General features: G+C 43.3%; 1 protein-coding gene across 1 annotated transcript in view; it reads right to left on the bottom strand.

Annotated features, from left to right (window-relative positions):
• cabin1 (calcineurin binding protein 1) overlaps window positions 1-22,494 on the bottom strand; it is a 539,464-nt gene that overhangs the window by 479,656 nt on the left and 37,314 nt on the right. The window contains 3 exon segments of the mRNA XM_070887525.1: window positions 5,423-5,610; window positions 9,527-9,605; window positions 19,379-19,596. Coding sequence (XP_070743626.1) covers window positions 5,423-5,610; window positions 9,527-9,605; window positions 19,379-19,596 — 485 coding nt within the window.

Below are 22,494 nucleotides of genomic sequence, written 5' to 3' on the forward strand. Positions count from 1 at the left end.
GTGCTGGGCCCCCAGCTATTTACAATATACATTAATGATTTAGACAAAGGAATTGAATGTAATATCTCCAAGTTTGCAGATGACACTAAACTGGGTGGCAGTGTGAGCTGTGAGGAGGATGCTAAGAGGGTGACTTGGACAGGTTAGATGAGTGAGCAAATGCATGGTAGATGCAGTATAATGTAGATAAATGTGAGGTTATTCACTTTGGTGGCAAAAACAGAGAGGCAGAATATTATCTGAATCATGATAGATTAGGAAAAGGGGAGGTGCAACGAGACCTGGGTCTCATGGTACATCAGTCATTGAAAGTTGGCATGCAGGTACAGCAGGCAGTGAAGGCGGCAAATGGCATGTTGGCCTTCATAGAGAGAGGATTTGAGTATAGGAGCGGGGAGGTCTTATTGCAGTTGTACAGGGCCTTGGTGAGGCCACACCTTGAATAGTGTGTACAGTTTTGATGTCCTAATCTGAGGAAGGACATTCTTGCTATTGAGTGAGTGCAGCGAAGGTCCACCAGACTGATTCCCGGGATGGCAGGACTGACATATGAGGGAAGACTGGATCGACTAAGCTTATATTCACTGGAATTTAAAAGAATGAGAGGGGATCTCATAGAAACATATAAAATTCTGACGGGATTGGACAGGTTAGATGCAGGAAGAATGTTCCCATTGTTGGGGAAGTCCAGTACCAGGGGTCACAGTCTAAGGATAAGGAGTAAGCCAATTAGGACCGAGATGAGGAGAAACTTCTTCACTCAGAATTGTGAACCTGTGGAATTCTCTACCACAGAAAGTTGTTGAGGCCAATTTGTTAGATATATTCAAAAGGGAGTTAGATGTGGCCCTTACGGCGAAAGGGATCAAAGGGTATGGAGAGAAAGCAGGAAAGGGGTACTGAAGTTGCATGATCAGCCATGATCATATTGAATTGTGGTGCAGGCTCGAAGGGCTGAATGGCCTACTCCTGCACCTATTTTCTATGTTCTATGTTTGGGACAGATGACAGCAAGATCTGTGCGAGTGTTTGAACTGTAGAAGATGCCTGCCTGCTTCAGGCAGATCTTAATGTGTTGGGAGATTGGGCTCATGACTGGAAAATGATGTACAGGTATAGCGTCCGAAATCCGGAAACCTCGGGACTGAGGCCCTTTCCAATTTCGGGTAATTCCGGATTTCGGAACGTCTTTCCGACGTCCCGAGTCCAGAAACGCCTGGGCCGAGGTACGGGTGAGGGTGGGAGGGTATGGCGGTGCGGAGCGGGGTCGGTAGTGGAGCAGGGGTTGACGGTTCCGGGTTCAGCAGCGTCAGTGGCCGGGAAAAACCTGCGCTGAAGACCTGCAAAAAGGTAAGTTAAAGTTTGTATTTTTTAATTCTTTTCCAGCGATCTAGTTGGTAAGGGTTTTGCGAATATTTTTTGGAAAATTTTGGGGATGTTTTCCCCGCTCCCTATTTGCAACGGGAATCAGTTTGAAAATATTTCCGGATTTCGGAACATTTTCCGGATTCCAGACGACCCCATCATGGATCGGCCGTGTCCGGATTCCGGAACATTCTGAATTTTGGAACTCCGTATTTCGGACGCTCAACCTGTATAACTTAGATAAATGCAGTGTTTTGCATGTGGGCAGGGCAAATGTTCAACATTCGTACACCCTCCAGGGAAAGGCATTAAAGAAGATAGAGATAGACAGGGATTTGGGCATTCTAGTGCATACACCCTAAAAGGTACATGAGCAATGCCATGAAGCAATAGCTAGAGCAAATAGGATGTTGGGCTGTATCCATAGAAAAATTGAGTATAAGAAGCATACTAGTTTGTTCTTAAACAAGACCTTCTCGAACCCACTTGGAATACCATGTCCAGTTTTGGTCTCCTCACATGGGTGATATTGAGGCTTTGCAAAGAGTGCCGAGGAGGGTAAATAGACTAACTTCAAGTCTAAAGCATCTTAGTTATCAAGATAGGCTAAAAGAGTTGGGACTTTACACTTTAGAGAAGCGTAGACTATGGGGTGATCTGATGGAGGTTGAAAAGATAAAGAAGGGAATAGATTGTGTTCCAGTTGACAGTTTGTTTCGATTCAATAGATTGTATAAGGCTCGATGTCGGTTCGATGTCAGGAGGTGGTTCTTTTCCCAGAGAATAGTGGGCCTCTGGAACAGGCTGCCGTCTTGTGCGATGGATGCTAATCGTGAACTCCTTCAAGCAAGAGCTGAACTTGTTTCTGCAGGGAACTCAGGGCCAGAGTGATCTCCTGAACTAGTTTTGATCGCCTAGATGGATCAGAGAGAAATTTCCCAGATTTTTCCCTGTAAAATTGGCCTAGGTTTTTAAATCTGTTTTTTTGCCTTTCCCAGGAGATCACAGGGTTTGGGGTGGGGTGGTGAGTACATGTTGTGATACACACGGTATCGCGATTGTGTGGGACAGGATCGATGGACCACAGGGTCTTTACCTGTCCGTCATTGTTTGTATATTCGTAAGTACAAATTACCCACTTTGCCATCTCAACATGCAAACAGGAGATCAAACAGAGAACTGAAAATCCTAGGTCTGCTGCCTAGAATTCATTATTCGAGGTGAAATTAGTAACCATTTAGAAATAAAGGATTAAGGACAGCCAGCATGGATTTCTTAAAGGCAAGTCATATTTGACGAATGTATTCTAATTTTTTGAAGACGTGACTGATTGCATAATGGGAGTGCAGTCGATGTGATATATATGGATTTTTAGAAGGCATAAGACGCTAGTTAGAAAAATTAAGACGAATGGTGCAAGAGGAATATGTAGTACCACGGATAGAAAGTTGGTCAACGGACAAGAAATAAAGAGTTAGGATAAATGGATGTTGCTCAGATTGGAGATGGGCTAGAAGTGTATTCCAGGTGTCAAAGCTTTTGTTCTCAGTATCTGCAGATGATTTGGAGTTAGGCATTGGGAGCATGATACTAAAACTTGCTGAAGACACAAAAGTTAGCCATTATCCAGGTTACATTAGTCAGATGAGCAGATAGCAGATGCAATTTAATGTCGATAGATGTGAGTGAGGCAATATATTTTTTGGGGAAAAAAAACAAGGAATGGGAGCATATACTCAATGGAAAGATCATGAGGAGCATGAACAAAATCCCTAAGTGGTTCAAAGACATAAATTTCCTGAAAGTCCAATTACAGATGTCTGAAATCATAAAAAAGGCTAAAAATGAATACACGGGAAGCATGTCCTCAGCCCGCCGCGAACACGCGCATTGCCTTTTTTCCAGCGGTGGGTTTCGAGGTCTCAGTGTCTTAACAACATAAGAAATAGGAGCAGGAGTAGGCCATTCGGCCCCTTGAGCCTGCTCAGCCATTCAATAAGATCATGGCTGATCTGATCATGGTCTCAACTCCACTTCCCTGCCCGCTCCCCATAACCCTCGACTCCCTTATCATTCAGAAATCTGTCTATCTCTACCTTAAATATATTCAATGACCCAGCCTCCACAGCTCTCTGGGACAGAGAATTCCGAAGATTCACGACCCTCAGAGAAGAAATTCCTCATCTCCATTTTAAATGAGAAACCCCTTATTCTGAAACTATGCCCCCTAGTTCTAGATTCCCACAGACGGAAACATCCTCTCTGTATCCACCCTGTCAAGGCCCCTCAGAATCTTATGTCTCAATAAGATCACCTCTCGCTCTTCTAAACTCCAATGAGTACAGGCCCATCCTACTCAACCTTTCTTCATAAGACAAGCCCCTCATCTCAGGAATCAACCTAGTGACCCTTCTCTGAACAGCCTCCAATGCAAGTATATCCTTCCTTAAATACGGAGACCAAAACTGAACGCAGTTCTCCAGGTGTGCTCACACCAATGCCCTTATTCACAGTTGTAGCAAGCCTTCCCTACTTTTATATTTCATTCCCCCAGCAATAAAGGCCAACATTCCATTTTCCTTCCTAATTGCTTGCTGTACCTGCATGTCAACTTTTGTGTTTCATGTACAAGGGCCCCCAGGTCCCTCTGTACCGCAGCATTTTGTAATCTCTCCCCATTTAAATAATAATTTGCTATTTTATTCTTCCTACCAAAGTGGATAACCTCACTTTTCCCCACATTATACTCCATCTGTCAAATCTTTGTGCCGCTGTCGAGAGGCAGAACATGTCAATCATCATATTTAAATCAAGATTCCCATTGTGCAATTGGGAGCCAGCGTTAAATTTTACTACTGCGGCGTAGGTTTCCCAGGGCTCTGGAAATCCGGCAGTGAAAAGGTGGCAGGATACTCAGAGACCTCGTAACCTGCCACTGTAAAAACAGATGACATAAACTACACACAGTCCCCAAGATGTTTTTGAGTGGGGCGGGGGGTAAAGAGTGTACATTTATAGTACATTTAAACCTCATCAAATAAAAGCAGGGTTTAAAAATCAGTATTGGGAATTGTGCTATCACCACTATATTAAACCATTTTAACTACAAAAATAGATCTCTCCTCTTCTGTTACTTCCACATGAATCAAAACTTAGATTTTAAAGTGAAACAGTTCAAGAACTCCATGGCTGCTATATATGCAAGATCAGTTTAAAATCCACACCAAACAAAAATCACATTTTGTCTCCAGTAATCTTAAATGTGTGAGGAATGTGGCAGACTTGCAAATACCAACCAGAAACAGATTTAGAAATACTGAGGATACAACCATGGAACAGATGCTCTTGGCTTCTTGCCTACAAGACCATAGCACTGCAAAATTTACACAATCCTCCACTTAACTTTCTGTTGCTCATCGCTGCTTGCTTTGGATCTCTGCACACAGGAAACAAATAACTCAAGACCTCGGAAATTGCTCCATAAGGAGCATAGTAACCTAGAACTTTACAAGCAGTAAAAACAATGATTTACTTCAGACCAGTGCTGCAGCCGAAAAAAGCAATAAATGGCAATTTATTTAGGTATGAAGTAATGGTGCTAAAGAATGTAACAGTTTACTACTTTCAGCACCAAAGCCTCAAGGTTCAGTTATAACATGGTCAGGTACCGAGTGAAACCTGTCTACACTGACCTAGAGCACGTGTTCACCCCCCAACCCCTGGAAAGCATGCACTACTGCATCACATTTTCCATATCCTGCACCAGCTGTCCTTGTCGTCCCTCTAGTGACAGCCAATCAGAGGCAGTTTTCTACTCCCACTAATTCACTTGGGAAGAGGAAATGTTTCTCTCATCAGTCTGGACAACGCTCAGCGCCAACACACGAATTACTTTCCCTCGATTTAACAGAATTTTCAAAGTCAACCGGTTTCAACTGCAAAAATAATTCACCCGTTAATTTTAAGCTGATAATTAGGAAACTGTTACTACCAACTCATTACAAGAAGCCCTATTTCCTTCATTTTACACCATGCAGCATTGAACACAAATACAAACCTGCAGTGCCATGAATCTGGCTTTCAACCAGTACACTTGAACCACAAAAACCAGCCAGTCATTCTCGAACAGGTCTCTTTGTGAGGAAGTGAAAGCCAATTGAATTAGGTCTGCCAAATAATGGCTTCCTGGAAAATCGGGTCCCAACTGTGCAGCCGTGTTGCTGGAGGTACATTTCCGAGGGGAAACTGAAAAAGCAAACACACATCAAGATTACATGTAACCAAGAAATGGCTCCCCTAGGTACCACCATCACAAGGGCCAATTATGAAAAGGTATTATTTCCACCTGTCTGATCGAAACAGCACAGCCCATTTTAGACGAGACACATGAGGATTTTACGATCTGGAAAAATTCCCTCTGCAGGCTACACTCAGAAAATGTGTAGACAGTAAAACAGTTTCATCACAACTCGGGTAAAAATATCAATTTAAACCAAACTGGCTTATTTTTTTAGAATTTTGCACTGGTGCTTTTTTGTGTAAAATTACATCTGTTGAGAATTAAGAGGCTTCATCTGAAAACAAATAGAATCCAGCATGTAAAAAGGGGAACTAAATTGAAACATAAAAGGTTGAAATCAATGATAAAGACTGGGATTTATATAGCGCCTTTCACAACCACCGGACGTCTCAAAGCGCTTTACAACCAATGAAGTATTTTTGGAGTGTAGTCACTGATGCAATGCAGGAAACGTGGCAGTCAACTTGCGCACAAGCAAGCTCCCACAAACAGCACTGTGATAATGACCAGATTGAGGGATAAATATTGGCCAGGACACCGGGGAGAATTACCCTGTTATTCTTCAAAATAGTGCCATGGGATCTCATGTCCACTTGAGAGAGCAGACGGGGCCTCATCCGAAAGATGGCACCTCCGACAGTGCAGTGCTCCCTCAGCACTGCAGTGGAGTGTCAGCCTAGATTTCTTTGTGCTCAAGTCCTTGGAGTGGGATTTGAACCCACAACCTTCTGACCAGAGGCGAATGTGCTAGCCATTGAGCCACATCTGACAATGGATAAACAGTCACAGAGAATGTCATTCGTGACCTGGTTAGAGCTGTTTCAGTTCTGTGAGGGCTGAAGCCAGATTGGGGGGATTCAATAAGGTGCCACATGAGAGACTCATGACAGCAGTCAGGCTGTGTGGGGCCAGGAAACAGAATGGATTGCAAGATGGCTAAAACATAAAAAAGGAGACGGCAAGGGAAGCTTCTCAGACTGGCAAGAAGTGGGAAGTGTTGTCCCACAGGGATCCGTGCTGGGACCACAACCGTTTAGCATGTACATAAATGATGTGGACTCAGGAATTGGAGGTATGGCATTGAAATTTGAAGATGATACCAAATTGGGGGTATAGCTAATAATATGGAGGACAGCAACACAATACAGGAGAAAAGACGGAGTGGGAAGATGAATGTCAAATTAAATTTAATATAGCAAAGTAAAGGTTCATTTTAGAAGTATAAATAAGGAGGTCACTTATTTTTGGAAGTAAGAAAATAAATGATGTAGCAGAGAAGAGACTTGGGAGTAGATACATAAATTACTAAAAGCAGCAATGCAAGTTGAAAAGGCCATAAAAGAATGTTAACAAAGTATTGGGGTTCATTTCTGGAGGAAGAGTGTACAAAAGCAGGGAGGTAATGTTGCATTTATATTGAATCTTGGTTAGACCACACTTGTGCACAGTTCTGGTCTCCACACTACAAAAAGGACTATTATAGCACTCACTAGAGAAAGTGCAGAAAAGATTTCTGAGGATGTCACCAGAATTGAGCAGATGAAATTGCCAAGGAAGAATGAGCAGGCTGAGGCTCTTTTCTCTGGAAAAAAGAGAAGATCAAGAGGAGACCTGATGGAGGTTTTTTAAATTATGAATAGGGTGCACCTTGAAAAATTATTTTCACTTGTGAGCGAATCCAAAATAGAGGAACATTAATATCAGATAGAACCAATAGATCAAATCAAAAATTTAAGAGCATTTTCTTTACACACAGTGGTGCGAATGTGGAATTCATTGTCAAATGGAGTAGTTGAAGGAGATAGCACCGATGCATTTAAGGAATGGATTGATGCATAATTGAGGGTGAAGGAAATAGAAGGATATGGGGGCAGCATGGGATGAGGTAATTAGAGTCTTGTGTGGAGGAGGCTTGTGTGGAGTTTAAACACCAGCATGGACCAGTTGGTCCCAACAGCCTGTTTCTATGCTGTAGATTCTGTGTAATTCTATTAAGTTCAGAAAAAAAGGGAGGTGGAAGGTGAAGTGGTAGTTAGTGAGGACAGAGAAGTCAAGGGTGTTTCTTTTGAGAAGGTGAGTGATGACATACAACAGTGTTCTATGAAGCAGTTTTCAGTTAATTTAACCTATTAAATCCTTCTGTGACAACCACATCCATTTTCTCTTTTTTCCAACCTGCTTAAATTTCTTGAACTTTTACTATTCAATTCGCTGTGTATTTCCAACAGCCTCTCTTTTTATTTTAGATTTCCAGCATGAGCATTTTTTTTTTATTTGGACCATTTTTAAAGTTACTGAGTTGATATTTTAGTGCTCAAAAGAGAATAATGGCAGAATACTTGTATTTATATGGCGCCTTTAGCGTAGTGAAACGTCCCACGGTGCTTCACGGGAGTATTAACAGATAACAATTTGGCACCGAGCCGCACAAGCAGAAATTAGCGCACTTGGTCAAAGAGATATGTTTTAAAGAGTCTTGAAGGAGGAACGAGAGGTAGAGAGGCAGAGAGATTTCGGCAGGGAGTTCCAGAGCTTGGGGCCTAGCAACAGACGGCACGGCCACCAATGGTTGAGCGATTATAATCAGGGTTGCTCAGGAGGGCAGAATTAGAGAAGCACAGACAGCTCTGTGGGTTGTGGGGCTGGAGGAGATTACAGAGATAGGGAGGGGTGAGGCCATGGAGGGATTTGAAAATAAGGATGAGAATTTTGAAACAGAGGTGTTGCTTAACCATAAGCCGATGTAGGTCAGCGAGCACGGGGGTGATGGGTGAGTGGGATTTGATGCGAGTTAGGACACAGGCAGCAGAGTTTTGGATCACCTCTAGTTTACGTAGGGTAGAATATGAGAGACCAGACAGGAGTGCGTTGGAATAGGGAAGTCTAGAGGTAACAAAGGTATGGATGAAGGCTTCAGCAGCAGATGAGCTGAGGCTCTGTGGTCGAAAGCTCATTTCAGGGTCAAATATTCAAGGTTGCGAACAGTCTGGTTCAGCCTCAGACAGATGTTGGGGAGGGGGATGGAGTCAGTGGATAGGGAACTGAGTTTGTGGCAGGGACCGAAAACAATGGCTTCGGTCTTCCCAATATTCAATTGGAGAACATTTCTGCTCATCCAGTACTGGATGTCGGACAAGCAGTCTAACAATTTAGAGACCGTAGAGTGGTCGAGAAAGTGGTAGTGCGGTAGAGCTGGGTGTCATCAGAGTACATGTGAAAACTGACGCTGTGTTTCCGGATGATGTCACCAAGGGTCAACATGTAGATGAGAAATAGGAGAGGGCCAAGGATAGATCCTTATACACCAGAGGTAACGATGCCGGGACGGGAAGAGAAGCCGTTGCCGGTGATTCTCTGGCTATGATTAGATAGATAAGAATGGAACCAGGCGAGTGCAGTCCCACCCAGCTGGACGACGGTGGAGAGGCGGAATACTGGATGAATAAACATAGATTGCACTCTGTTCATTTCGCAACTTGAGGCTTACATATTTTGAGATTCTTGTATCAGAATGTGAAAAGCTCACAGCTTTCAGGGGTGTGACCACCACCCAGTTTCCGAGATATGCTGCAGTAACAATAACACAATGTATTTTTCTTCAGAATCTTCCTATTCTTTTGAGGATTCATTCAAGGTTGAAATTGCTTGCCAAGCTTTGGGCAGAGGTGCTGAAGGTACCATGTTCCTGTAAAAGGTGGCCATTTTGGACAACAGTTTGTTCGTGGAGGTTGAATGAAAGCGGACAGATAATTTGAACTGAGGTGACATTGTAAATAAGAAAAAATAGCTGAACAGATGGCTGTAAATAACCAATTATTAATCTGAAGAAAACATTGGACCTTTGAAGTAAGTGCTTCATACCTGTGGTACTTTTAGACTTTGTCAGAAGCCACTGATCAAGCTGTAGTTCCATACACACTAGACACATCACCATCATGTCCTGAAGACAAGGGAGAATAATTAAGTATCCTGACATAAGAAGAGTTGAACACCAAACTGAGCATTATGAAAGCAGAATAGGTAATTTCACAGAATGGTGAAAATAAAATGTGTAAAAATAACCTCGACAATCTCAGCAGTTTATTCGATTTGGCTGATGCTAAGTAGCCTCAGAAAAAATACTTTCCATCACACGCAAGTACTTTTAGAAATGTTATTATTCCAATTTTAGTCCTTTTTGGGCATCAACAGGTATCAGTAAACAAGAGTTTGGACTCTTCGTTGTTATCCTATGAAGATATCCATAATTGAAGTATTTGTAACCATTATTAAACTGCAGTATAATCAAGGACGCGTTATTTGTACTGCAAAAATGGTCAGCCCTTTGTTTCTGATTGGTCCCCTTGGAGGATAAGCCACACCCCAAAGTTTTACAGGAATGTGTAACTGGAACCGCCCATCCCAAAGTCTCACTGACTTTGCAAATTGAAACTCGATCCACTTTGACTTCCTGACGCGACAGAGGACAGAGCTCCCCAGAAGACAGCAAGGGCCAGCCGAAGTCCCTTACCCCAGTCCAAGTAAATCCCTTCCCCCAGCCATTTAGATATTAGAACAGATGACCAAAAGCTTGTTCAAAGAGGTAGGTATTAAGGAGCATCTTAAAGGAGGGGAGAGAGATAGAGAGGCGGAGAGGTTTAGAATCATAGAAATTTACAACACGGAAGGAGGCCTTTTCGGCCCATCGTGTCCGCGCCGGCCAACAAGAGCTATCCAGCCTAATCCCACTTTCCAACTCTAGGTCCGTAACCCTGCAGGTTACAGCACTTCAGGTGCACATCCAAATACTTTTTAAATGTGGTGAGGGTTTCTGCCTCTACCACCCTTTCAAGCAGTGATTTCCAGACCCCATAACCCTCTGCGTGAAGAATTTCCCTTCAAATCCCCTCTAAACCAATTAATTTAAATTTATGCCCCCTGGTTATTGGCCCCTCTGCTAAGGGAAATAGGCCCTTTCTATCCACTATATCTAGGCCCCGCCTAATTTTATACACCTCGATGAGGTCTCCCCTCAGCCTCCTCTGTTCCAATGAAAACAAATCCAGCCTATCCAATCTGTCCTCATAACTTAAGATTCTCCACTCCCGGCAACATCCTTGTAAATCTCCTCTGTACCCTCTCCAGTGCAAGCACGTCCTTCCTGTAATGTGGTGACCAGAACTGCACGCAGTACTCCAGCTGTGGCCTAACCAGTATTTTACACAGTTCAAGCATAACCTCCCTGCTCTTCTATCCTATGCCTCGGCTAATAAAGGCAAGCATTCCGTATGCCTTCTTATCCACCTGGCCTGCTACTTTCAGGGATCTGTGGCCATGCACTCCAAGGTCCCTTTGTTCCTCTACACTTCTCAGTGTATTCCCCTTCCTGGTTAGCCCTCCCAAAATGCATTACCTCAAACTTCTCTGGATTAAATTCTATTTGCCATTGTTCTGCCCACCTGACTAGTTGATTGATATCTTCCTGCAGTCTATAGCTTTCTTCTTCATTATTAACCACACAGACAATTTTAGTATCATCTATAAACTTCTTAATCATACCCCCATATTTAAGTCTAGATCATTGATGTATATCACAAAAAGCAAGGGATCTAGTACTGAGTCCTGCAGAACCCCACTGGAAACATCCTCCCAGTCACAAAAACACCCAACAATCATTACACTTTGCTTCCTGCCTCGGAGCCCATTTTGGATCCAATTTGCCACTTTGCCTGGGATCCCATGGGCTTTTACTTTTGTGACCAATCTGCCATGTGGGTACTTATCAAAAGCTTTGCTAAAATCCATATACACTAAATCATACGCACTGCCCTCATCGACCCTCCTGGTTACCTCCTCAAAAAATTCAATCAAGTTAGTCAGTCTCGACCTTCCCTTAACAAATCCGCGCTGACTATCCTGGATTAATCCGTGTCTTTCTAAAAAGATTTATCCTGTCCTTCAGGATTTTTTCCAATAATTTTCCCACTGAGGTTAGGCTGACTGGCCTGTAATTACTCGGTCTATCCATTTCTCCCTTCTTAAACAAAGGTACCACATCAGCAGTCCTCCAATCCTCTAGCACCACAACTGAAGCCAGAGAAGATTGGAAAATCATCATCAAAGCCTCTGCTATTTCCTCTTTTAAGAACATAAGAAATAGGAGCAGGAGTAGACCACCTGGCCCTTCGAGCCTGCTCCGCCATTTAATAAGATCATGGCTGATCTTTTGCTTCGGTTAACAACCTGGGATACATTACATCCGGGCCTGGGGACTTATCGACTTTCAAAGCTGCTAACCCCCTTAATCTCTCCTCTCTCACTATGTTTATTTCATCTAATATTTCACACTTCTGCTCCTCAATAGTAGTGTCTGCATCATCCCTCTCAAAACAGACGCAAAGTATTCATTAAGAACCACACTTACAACTTCCGCCTCCACACACAGATTACCCTGTCTTTAGTTATCCTCTTGCTTTTAATATATTTATAAAACATCTTTGGGTTTTTCTTGCCAAGAGTTTTTCATGCTCTCTCTTTGCTTTCCTAATATCTTTTTTAATCTCACCCCTCAGGGAGGGAATTCCAGAGTTTAGGCCTAGACAGCTGAAGGCATGGCCGCCAATGGTGCAATGATTAAAATCGGGTTTGCACAAGAGGCCAGAATTTGAGAAGCACAGACATCTCGGGAGGTTGTAGGGCTGGAGGGGATTACAGAGATAGGGAGGGGGCGAGGCCATGGAGGGATTTGAAGACAAGGATGAGAATTTTTAAGTTAGTAACATATAACAAGACAATGTCATAGCTAATAGAAGATAGCTTAAAAACACTGAACCAACACTCTCTCAAGTTCCAGAGAGGGCTTTAAGTACCTAAGCACAAGACAGCCAATCTGGGCACAGCAAATATTATAAATTTACAAATCTTCTCTACTTCTTCCAGATACTGACATTTCACATTAGGCACAGTAGATTTTGCATCTTAATGAGCGCACTGTTCTGGGCAGGGGAGGGGGCTAAGGATGGTGCAGAATCTCCATATTCCAAAGTATCACGGTAGATTCAGGCTAACTTCGAACACCACTACTGGGCAATAGAGCCACAAGGAATTATATGATACAGGTTTCTCCACAAACTTCTGACTGGGAATGGAGACAAGTACTGCGATCACAGCCTCCCGACTCATCCACCCTGCCATTGACCAAGGTTAGACCAGTGGAAGTATTGGCATACTCAACCTTATAACAGCAGGTGGAGGAAAACTTGCATAGGACAGCACTAAAAGTACCATAGGCCACAACAATGTCTTAGTACTGCTCAATGAGATTTCAAGACACTCCGATAGATGAATTGCTCCACAAGATCACGGCCTTTCAGCAGCTCAGACAGGTTCCACGCTGCATAATAGGATTTCATCCGATAACTCCAGGACCCAACCATATTCCACAAAATTCAGCACTGCTGACCCTGTAGCATAGAGCTCTCCCACGGATTTATCTCCTCCCTCTATTTCTTTCTATCCTGAATGACAACAGAAAATAATTACCTACCGAGTAAGGTCTTCATTGTTGAATGAAATCCACCCACCCTTCCTTGTTTCTAGGCCACTACACCAGTTTGTTTTGACCTGAAGCTAAACAAACCAACACTTAAGCCACCAAAAATCTATATTCTTGCAAGATCTATAGATACAGATGGGTCGCATTATCTGTGTGGGGGATGCAGATCATTTCAATAATGACAGCTCTAAAATATAGGTAATCTCCCTTTCCTATATATCCTCCACATGGTTGTAGAAAATCTGGAGGGGAAGGCCCTGCCACAGAAGTCACCAGCATTCAGCACCGAATTGCCAAAGGCATTGCGTACGAGGCAGTCAAGTGCAACAACTTCGTTACCCAGCAGCTAGTCACTGCTGAGTAACGAAGTGCAGATTGTTCGATCTGGAAGTCTCACACAGATCATCAACTGAAACGTGGCAAACATGCCCAGGCAACACGTGGACTGACCTTTCAGCTGTTCCTGGGCTTCTTCCCTACAAGGTGGTATCATGTGGGAGGTGCTTAACCACCCATTTAGCAATCCACTGGTTAGACACGGGCTTATCTTGGGTCTCGGCTTAATCAAAAGTGGAAGAATTGTCAAGGTAACTTGCATTCCTCTGTGCGAGAGAACTTGTGGGTGGGTGAGCACCTACACAAAGGGTCAAAGGAGCGGTAAGAGATTGTAGAGCGACGTGATCAGGGCGGCCAGCCCACACTGTGATGTGCTCTCGCACTCGGTCTGTGCAGCAGAGCTGGTTTCCAGTCGTCCTGTTTAACCCTTGCCACCGGACCAAGACCGAGCTCTGTCAAGCCCTTGTGGTGTCTGGTGTGCAACGGCCACCACACGTTAAAACAATCCACTCACAGGCATCTTCCACCCTTCAACATGTAGTTCGGGATCTGGAATATTATGTCCTCATTGAAACACCTGTGAACTCATCCTTTTTTGGCGTGGAAGCAAGTCATCCTCGATTCGAGGGACTGCCTATGATGATGACACAAAGGAGATGATTTTCAAACTCTGTTTTATCTGCCTCCGCACAAGTCAATGAGGCAGTTTCCTGGGAATTAAACTGGAAACAGCTTTTTGTGAGCTGTGAACTAAAACATCAATAGTGCAACATTCCATACAAAAAAATGAAATTTGCATGTTAAAAAAGGATTATGCAGTGGGTACGTTTATTGCTGAATAAATAAAATAATGTCCCAGTAAGGAACCAGTGCGAGCCTAACTGGACACAACTTCCAAATAGCTTCCATAGGACGCACTAACAGGCGCTCCCGTTGCATTCAAACACAAATGGGTCACGGAAGAGCGAAGCAGCACAACACGACCGAGAGGGAAACTAAGGTTTAAACCAACCGTGAACACACGCTGCAGACATCATGTGAAGTAGGACATGCAAATTTAGCAGAATAACATTGCGCATTTTGTCTTAGCAACTCTATTGGAGGATGCTGCAGGAACTATCAAGACATCTAACTCACTAAAATCAAAATTACTACAGGTATTAATGAAAGGAAAACTTTAAAACTAAAACTTGGAAAATGGAAATGAAAGTGATATAGTTGTATGCATGAATACAAACACTGAAATTACAGTCCTGGCAGGAAAGGACACTGGACCTAGCACCCAGGGCTCAAGTTTCGGCTCGAGTTGCTCCGATTTAGAATGGAGCATCTTAGAAATTGCAATTCTCGGCATTTAGTTTGCTCCAGTTCTAGTGAGTTGGAATAGTTTCATTTTAGAACAGATTTTTTTTCCAAAAAATCCGGCCACTTGCGCCTGTTTTGCAAGTTTAGGCAGCGAAAACTTCATTCCAAGTTAGATTGGAGTAAGTGTGGATTTTTGTATGCTCAGAAAAACCTTGCTTACACTTATAAATTAGGCGTAGGGAACGAGAGATGGGGGGAGAAGGAAGTTTACAACATTAAACACTTCATTTTTACAAATAAAGAACCATCATCAATAATAAATGATAAATAAATCAATAAATCAATCAAAAAAATTTTAATTAAATTTTTTTTTTAAATAAAATCAATAAATAAATAAAAAATTAAGTTTCTACTCACTGACTGTAGCACCGGGAGCCCTCCAACAGCATGCTGGGACGGGGCCCCCCCACCCCCCAGGAGATGCCAGTCAGACGGGCCCCGCCGCCGACGTCCGCACAGAGAAGCCGGGCCGCCGCTGAGGTCTTCGGGCCCGCCCCCAGCAAGATGCCTGGCGGGCCCCGCCGCCGACGAGGTAAGAGGTGTCAGGCCACTCAGCCCAGGATGGGACGACATCCCTTCGGCCAGGGATAGGGTCGTTGCCTGGAGAGAAGATGCGCTGGGAGGGGCAGGAGCTACTGTGCACGCGCGCAGCTGCCGGCACTGTTTTTGACACAGGGTTGGAGCTACGCCCCCAGCAGCTCCAGGAAACAGGCCGACAGATATTGGAGAATCGCGAGGTAAGTATTCGGCGCAATTTCTGTTCTACAAATGAGGTGGGCCTCTCCGATGTGCGCCGTTCTTGCGGGGGTCCGAAACTTGAGCCCCCAGTTTGTGCCCCAAAGTCATAATGCGCACACCGTGGTCAGGGTCCACACACTGTGAAGTTCCCCGATGGGCAGCCCCATATCAACAGCCTGGATTGATAAATGCCCTGCTGTCATAAGAACATAAGAATTAGGAACAGGAGTAGGCCATCTAGCCCCTCGAGCCTGCTCCGCCATTCAATAAGATCATGGCTGATCTGGTCGTGGACTCAGCTCCACTTACTCGCCCTCTCCCCGTAACCCTTAATTCCCTTATTGCTGAAAAATCTATCTATCTTTGACTTGAAAACATTCAATGAGCCAGCCTCAACTGCTTCATTGGGCAGAGAATTCCACAGATTCACAACCCTCTGGGAGAAGAAATTCTTTCTCAACTCAGTTTTAAATTGGCTCCTCCGTATTTTGAGGCTGTGCCCCCTAGTTCTAGTCTCCCCCACCAATGGAAACAACCTCTCTGCCTCTATCTTGTCTATCCCTTTCATGATTTTAAATGTTTCTATAAGATCACCCTTCATCCTTCTGAACTCCAAGGAGTAAAGACCCAGTTTACTCAATCTATCATCACAAGGAAACCCCCTAATTTCTCGAATCAGCCGAGTGAATCGTCTCTGTACCCCTTCCAAAGCTAGTATATCCTTCCTTAAGTAAGGTGACCAAAACTGCACGCAGTACTCCAGTTGCAGCAACACCTCTCTGCTTTTGTACTCCATCCCTCTCGCAATGAAGGCCAACATTCCATTCACCTTCCTGATTACCTGCTGCACCTGCAAACTAACCTTTTGGGTTTCATGCACAAGGACCCCCAGGTCCCTCTGCACCACAGCATGTTGTAATTTCTCCCCATTCAAATAATATTCCCTTTTACTGTTTTTTTTCCCCAAGGATGACCTCACACTTTCCGGCATTGTATTCCATCTGCCAAACCTTAGCCCATTCGCTTAACCTATCCAAATCTCCTTGCAGCCTCTCTGTGTCCTCTACACAACCCGCTTTCCCACTAATCCTAGTGTCATCTGCAAATTTTGTTGCACTACACTCTGTCCCCTCCTCTAGGTCATCTATGTATATTGTAAACAGTTGTGGTCCCAGCACTGATCCCTGTGGCACACCACTAACCACTGATTTCCAACCGGAAAAGGACCCATTTATCCCGACTCTCTGCTTTCTGTTCGCCAGCCAATTCTCTATCCATGCTAATACATTTCCTCTGACTTCACGTACCTTTATCTTCTGCAGTAACCTTTTGTGTGGCACCTTATCAAATGCCTTTTGGAAATCTAAATACACCACATCTATCGGTACACCTCTATCCACCATGCTCGTTATATCCTCAAAGAATTCCAGTAAGTTAGTTAAACATGATTTCCCTTTCATGAATCCATGCTGCGTCTGCTTGATTGCACTATTCCTATCCAGATGTCCCGCTATTTCTTCCTTAATGATAGTTTCAAGCATTTTCCCCACTACAGATGTTAAACTAACCGGCCTATAATTACCTGCCTTTTGCCTGCCCCCTTTTTTTTTTTTAAAACAGAGGCGTTACATTAGCTGCTCTCCAATCCACTGGTACCCCCCCAGAGTCCAGAGAATTTTGGTAGATTATAACAAATGCATCTGCTATAACTTCCGCCATCTCTTTTAATACCCTGGGATGCATTTCCTCAGGACCAGGGGACTTGTCTACCTTCAGTCCCATTAGTCTATCCAGCACTATCTCCCTAGTGATAGTGATCATCTCAAGGTCCTCCCTTCCCACATTCCTATGACCAGCAATTTTTGGCATGGTTTTTGTGTCTTCCACTGTGAAGACCGAAGCAAAATAATTGTTTAAGGTCTCAGCCATTTCCACATTTCCCATTATTAAATCCCCCTTCTCATCTTCTAAGGGACCAACATTTACTTTAGTCACTCTATTCCGTTTTATATATCTGTAAAAGCTTTTACTATCTGTTTTTATGTTTTGCGCAAGTTTACCTTCGTAATCTATCTTCCCTTTCTTTATTGCTTTTTTAGTCATTCTTTGCTGTTGCTTAAAATCTTCCGAATCCTCTAGTTTCCCACTAACCTTGGCCACCTTATACGCATTGGTCTTTGATTTGATACTTTCCTTTATTTCCTTGGTTATCCACGGCTGGTTATCTCTTCTCTTGCCGCCCTTCTTTTTCACTGGAATATATTTTTGTTGCGCATTATGAAAGAGCTCCTTAAAAGTCCTCCACTGTTCCTCAATTGTGCCACCGTTTAGTCCTCGTTTCCAGTCTACTTTAGCCAACTCTGCCCTCATCCCACTGTAGTCCCCTTTGTTTAAGCATAGTACGCTCGTTTCTGACACAACTTCCTCATCCTCAATCTGTATTACAAATTCAACCATATTGTGATCACTCATTCCGAGAGGATCTTACAGTAGAATTTCCACAGTAGAATTTCCTATGGGGCCATAATTAGGAAGTTACACCCATTCCTGCATCAATTTTACTCTTAAACTTCCTAGCAATCCTGTTAACACCCGCCAGAACTTAAAATTCAGCATAAACAATCAGGGTCCAAGGAAAATAAAAAACCCACACCATATATTCCTCCTTAAAATGAGAATTAAAGTTTCAAGCCATCTAACCATCAATCAGGCACATTAGGCCCAGTATATTTAAGAACCTGCAATCGTGGATACTTTTCAAGTTCTGCGACTCATACCGAACCCATCAAAATGTATTCAAAGAAACAGAAAGTATAGTGCAGGTCTCAGTAAGGAAAATACATCGCTTAAAATAAAAACAAAATAAACCAGAATAATGATAGTTGCCTGCTACGTCCAAAACTCTGCTCCACGTAGTTTCTCACTCTCCGCACCCCATCCCACCTCGAGGACACCCACACCCCAATTGGGGTGTCCCCAGGTTCCCCCAGATCTTCACCGCCCATGTTATTCATTCCCGACGTTGAAATTTTACCTGAACCTAGTGGCTTGGTCAACCCTCAACACGTAGTGCTCTCAAACTGTGCAAGATCTTTCATATATGGATCTCAAGTGCTATTTAATGTTAGTACAGATCTGTAAGTATTAGGGAATGTTCTTAACATATGGACCTCGTAATGTAACCTGTAACGCAACCCGAGAAAAAGGTTTCACATTTAAAATTCACCATTAGAAAAAAAAACTTCAACAGTAGAAAAATAAAGACATTTCTTCCCCTCATAGCCTCTGACTTTATATAATTTTCTTTATCATGTTCTATTAGTTTTAGATGATGTGTGATGAAATCCTTCCCTGTAACGCGAGGATAGGAACAATACATTGCTTTCCAGTTGAACCTTTTCTCCCTCGCACTGAACCTATATACTTTTGCCATCAGGAGCAAACTCTTCACATGTTTATGTTCCACAGAACAACCTCCCTTTTTCAACTATCCACAACTTTAAGATTGTCGGGGCCCATGGGCAATCATATTGCACTTCATAATAAAACCACTAACCCATTGGGTGAAGCTACATTTCTGTGCATGTTACGAAGAACATATGCTGTGCATCTTACTGAGCACGAATGCATTACCAGATAGCTGCTGGCACTTGTCAAACTGTACCTAGCAGTGTGGTTTCAAGAAAAGACAATTTAAAAAAATCTAAGACTGCTAAAACGACTTAGTTTGACGGCAGTACCTTGATGTGCTGGTTGCTGCACTCTCTCAGGATAGGATTAGGTAGGCTACTGCAGTGTTTTCTCCAGCTGTTGTAGATTGAAAGGACCACCTCTGCCAGCCTCGGTGGCCATTTTGCCAAGAACTTTTGACCAAGCGCCTTTAAATATTTCAGCATCAGATCGAGTATCCCGCCATTCTTCAGATTGTTCAGCAAAAACTTGTGAACATCTTGTTTTTCTGCTTGTGTAAAAATAAAAGATAATGTTACAATAGAGTTATTAATGATTAATACAGTACCTAGCATTAAGTATGGTCTATCTCATTCCAAGGTACATCACACACATACTTCAGTGCTTTATTTATTTGAGATCTGAACTATAGAAAGGGCAAAAAATGTTGAACAATCAAATAGCCCCAAGCTACATGAGGCCCATAGAAAAATGAGGGATAGGCTGAGAAGGAGCTCTGAATGCAGAGGTTGAACCTCTTTCAAGGAATCACCAAGACTTCTCCTTTCGCTGTTGAACATGTTTCAACCTACGCAGACAAATAAAAGAGTATACCAAGTAACAGCAGCTAACATAATGGGCTGGATTTTCCCGTCCTTTGCGCTCCGAATGGTGCGGCGAGGTTTCCTGCGTCTGGCCGCGATCCTTGGTGGGATTTGCAGTGGCGCTGAGCAGCAGCGCCGGGAAGAGCTGCGCCGGGTGTGCAATGCCTCTGGTTGTGGCACCAGCAATAGTTTTGACTCGAACCCGACCCGTCCGCCTGGAATCGCATCTCGTAATGACTGCCTGGGAAACCAGAGCGGTCCAGCCATCCCAGCGGCGGTGAGGAAGGTAAAGTGCTGTAAAGGTAAGTGCGAATGTTTGTTCTTTTATGTTCTTTTAATCTTTTTAGCAATTTGTGTTTTGGACAATGTTTTGGGAATGTGTGTTTTTTTTTTAAAGTTTCCCTCTTCCTCCACTTCCTCCACCTCCCCCCGCCCCGGCACTTTAGTTCACGAAGTTCCCATTTTTTGCCTTGAAAGTTGTAAAACGCCTCCCTTCGCGCTGCGCACCTTAGCACTGGGTCCAGATGGCGAAAATTCCTTGCTATAGCACAACTATTCCCAGCCTGTAACTTTCCCAACCCGCTTCGAAAACAGAAAAGCCTAAAATCCAGCCCAAACGGTCTTATAAACACAAATAGTAAATGGGTAGTCAAAAGGTAGTGTGGGGCCGATTACAGACCAAAAAGGAAATCTGCTTATGGAGGCAGAGAGCATGATTGAGGTACTTTCATCTGACCTCGCTAGAGAAGAGGATGCTGCCAATATTGCAGTAAAGGAAGAGGCAGTAGTGATATTGGATAGGATAAAAATAGATAAAGAGGAAGTACTAAAAAGGTTGGCCGTGCTCAAAGTAGAAAAGTTACCGAGTCCGGATGGAATGCATCCTAGTTTACTGAGTATGTAAGGAGTATGTATTAAGGATGTAAATTGCAGTGGCTCTGGACCCAATCTTCCAATCCACCTCAGAAATGGGAGTGGTGCCAGAGGACTGCAGGATTGCAAATGATACACCCCTGTTTAACAAAAGGGAGAAGGATAAACCCAGCAACTTAACATCGGTGTTGGGGAAACTTTGAGACACAATAACCCAGAACAAAATTAGCATTTAGAAAAGTATGGGCTGATAAATGAAAGTCCGCATGGATTTGTTAAAGGCAAATTGTTATTTGACTGACTTCATCAGGTTCTTTGGAGGGGGCTGATCAGGGTAGTGCGGATGATGTTGTGTATATGGACTTTCAAAAGGAACTGTTAAAGTACCACATAATAGACTTGTTAGCAAAATTAAATCCCATGAGATTAAAAGGGAGAGTGGCAACATGGATGCAAAATTGGCTAAGGAACAGAAAGCAGAGAGTAGTGGTGAAAGGGTGTTTTCCAGACCGGAGGGAAGTATACAGTGGTGTGGCCCAGGAGTCGCTATTCGGACCACTGCTATTTTTGGACTTGGGTATATAGGGTATAATTTCAAAGTTTGCAGACGATATGAAACTCAAATGTAGTAAACAATGACGCAGATAATAACAGATTTCAGGAGGACATAAACAGATGGCAAAATGGGCATATTAAATTTAAAGCAGAGAAATGTGAAGTGATACATTTTGGTAGGAAGAATGAGGAGAGGCAATCTGAATTAAATGGTACAATTTTAAAGAGAGTGCAGGTTATGTGGAGAGACCAGGGAAGCTGGGGCTGTTCTCTATAGAGCAGAGAAGGTGAAGAGGCGATATGATAGAGGTGTTCAAAATCATGAAGGGTTTTAAGAGAGTAAATAAGGAGAAACTACGTCCAATGGCAGAAGGGTCGGTAACCAAAAGGACACAGTTTTAAGGTTTATAGGCAAATGAACCCAAGGCGACATGAGGAAACATTTTTTGTAACACTGAGTTGTTGAGATCTGGAACGCGCTGCCTGAAAAAGCAGTGGAAGCAGATTATATAGTAACATTCAAAAGAGAATTGGCTAAATACTTGAAGGGAGAAAAATTAGAGAGCTATGGGGAAAGAGCAGGGGATTGGGATCGATTGTCACAGGCATGATGGGCTGAATGGCCTCCTTCTGTGCTGTATCATTCTATGATTCTATAATACAAACCATAGAACTAGGTCACTAAAGACTAACAATTTATAGTCTGCAACACTGAAATACTTATTTTCCTGAACTATTAATTCCAGACAGTAATGTTGATGTAAGTAAAAATCAAGTTGCTTCCTTGTAACTGGCCTCGAGAGGGACCCTCTTTGTGCTGACAAATTGCAGCAGGAATACTACAAGGCAGGACAATTGTTACTAAAATTCTGCTTAGCAACAATATTCCCCAAATAATGCTCTCAAAAGGCACAATCAGTTGTCAAGATTGATCAAAATCTCTTTGCAGATCAAGTGCGCTGGGCACAAGCCTATTACACCTACTAAGAACATAAGAACATAAGAATTAGGAACAGGAGTAGGCCATCTAGCCCCTCGAGCCTGCTCCGCCATTCAACAAGATCATGGCTGATCTGGCCGTGGACTCAGCTCCACTTGCCCGCCCACTCCCCGTAACCCTTAATTCCCTTATCGGTTAAAAATCTATCTGTGAT

This window comes from Pristiophorus japonicus, chromosome 8 (genome assembly GCF_044704955.1).
Source record: "Pristiophorus japonicus isolate sPriJap1 chromosome 8, sPriJap1.hap1, whole genome shotgun sequence".
Taxonomy (NCBI): Eukaryota; Metazoa; Chordata; class Chondrichthyes; family Pristiophoridae; genus Pristiophorus; species Pristiophorus japonicus.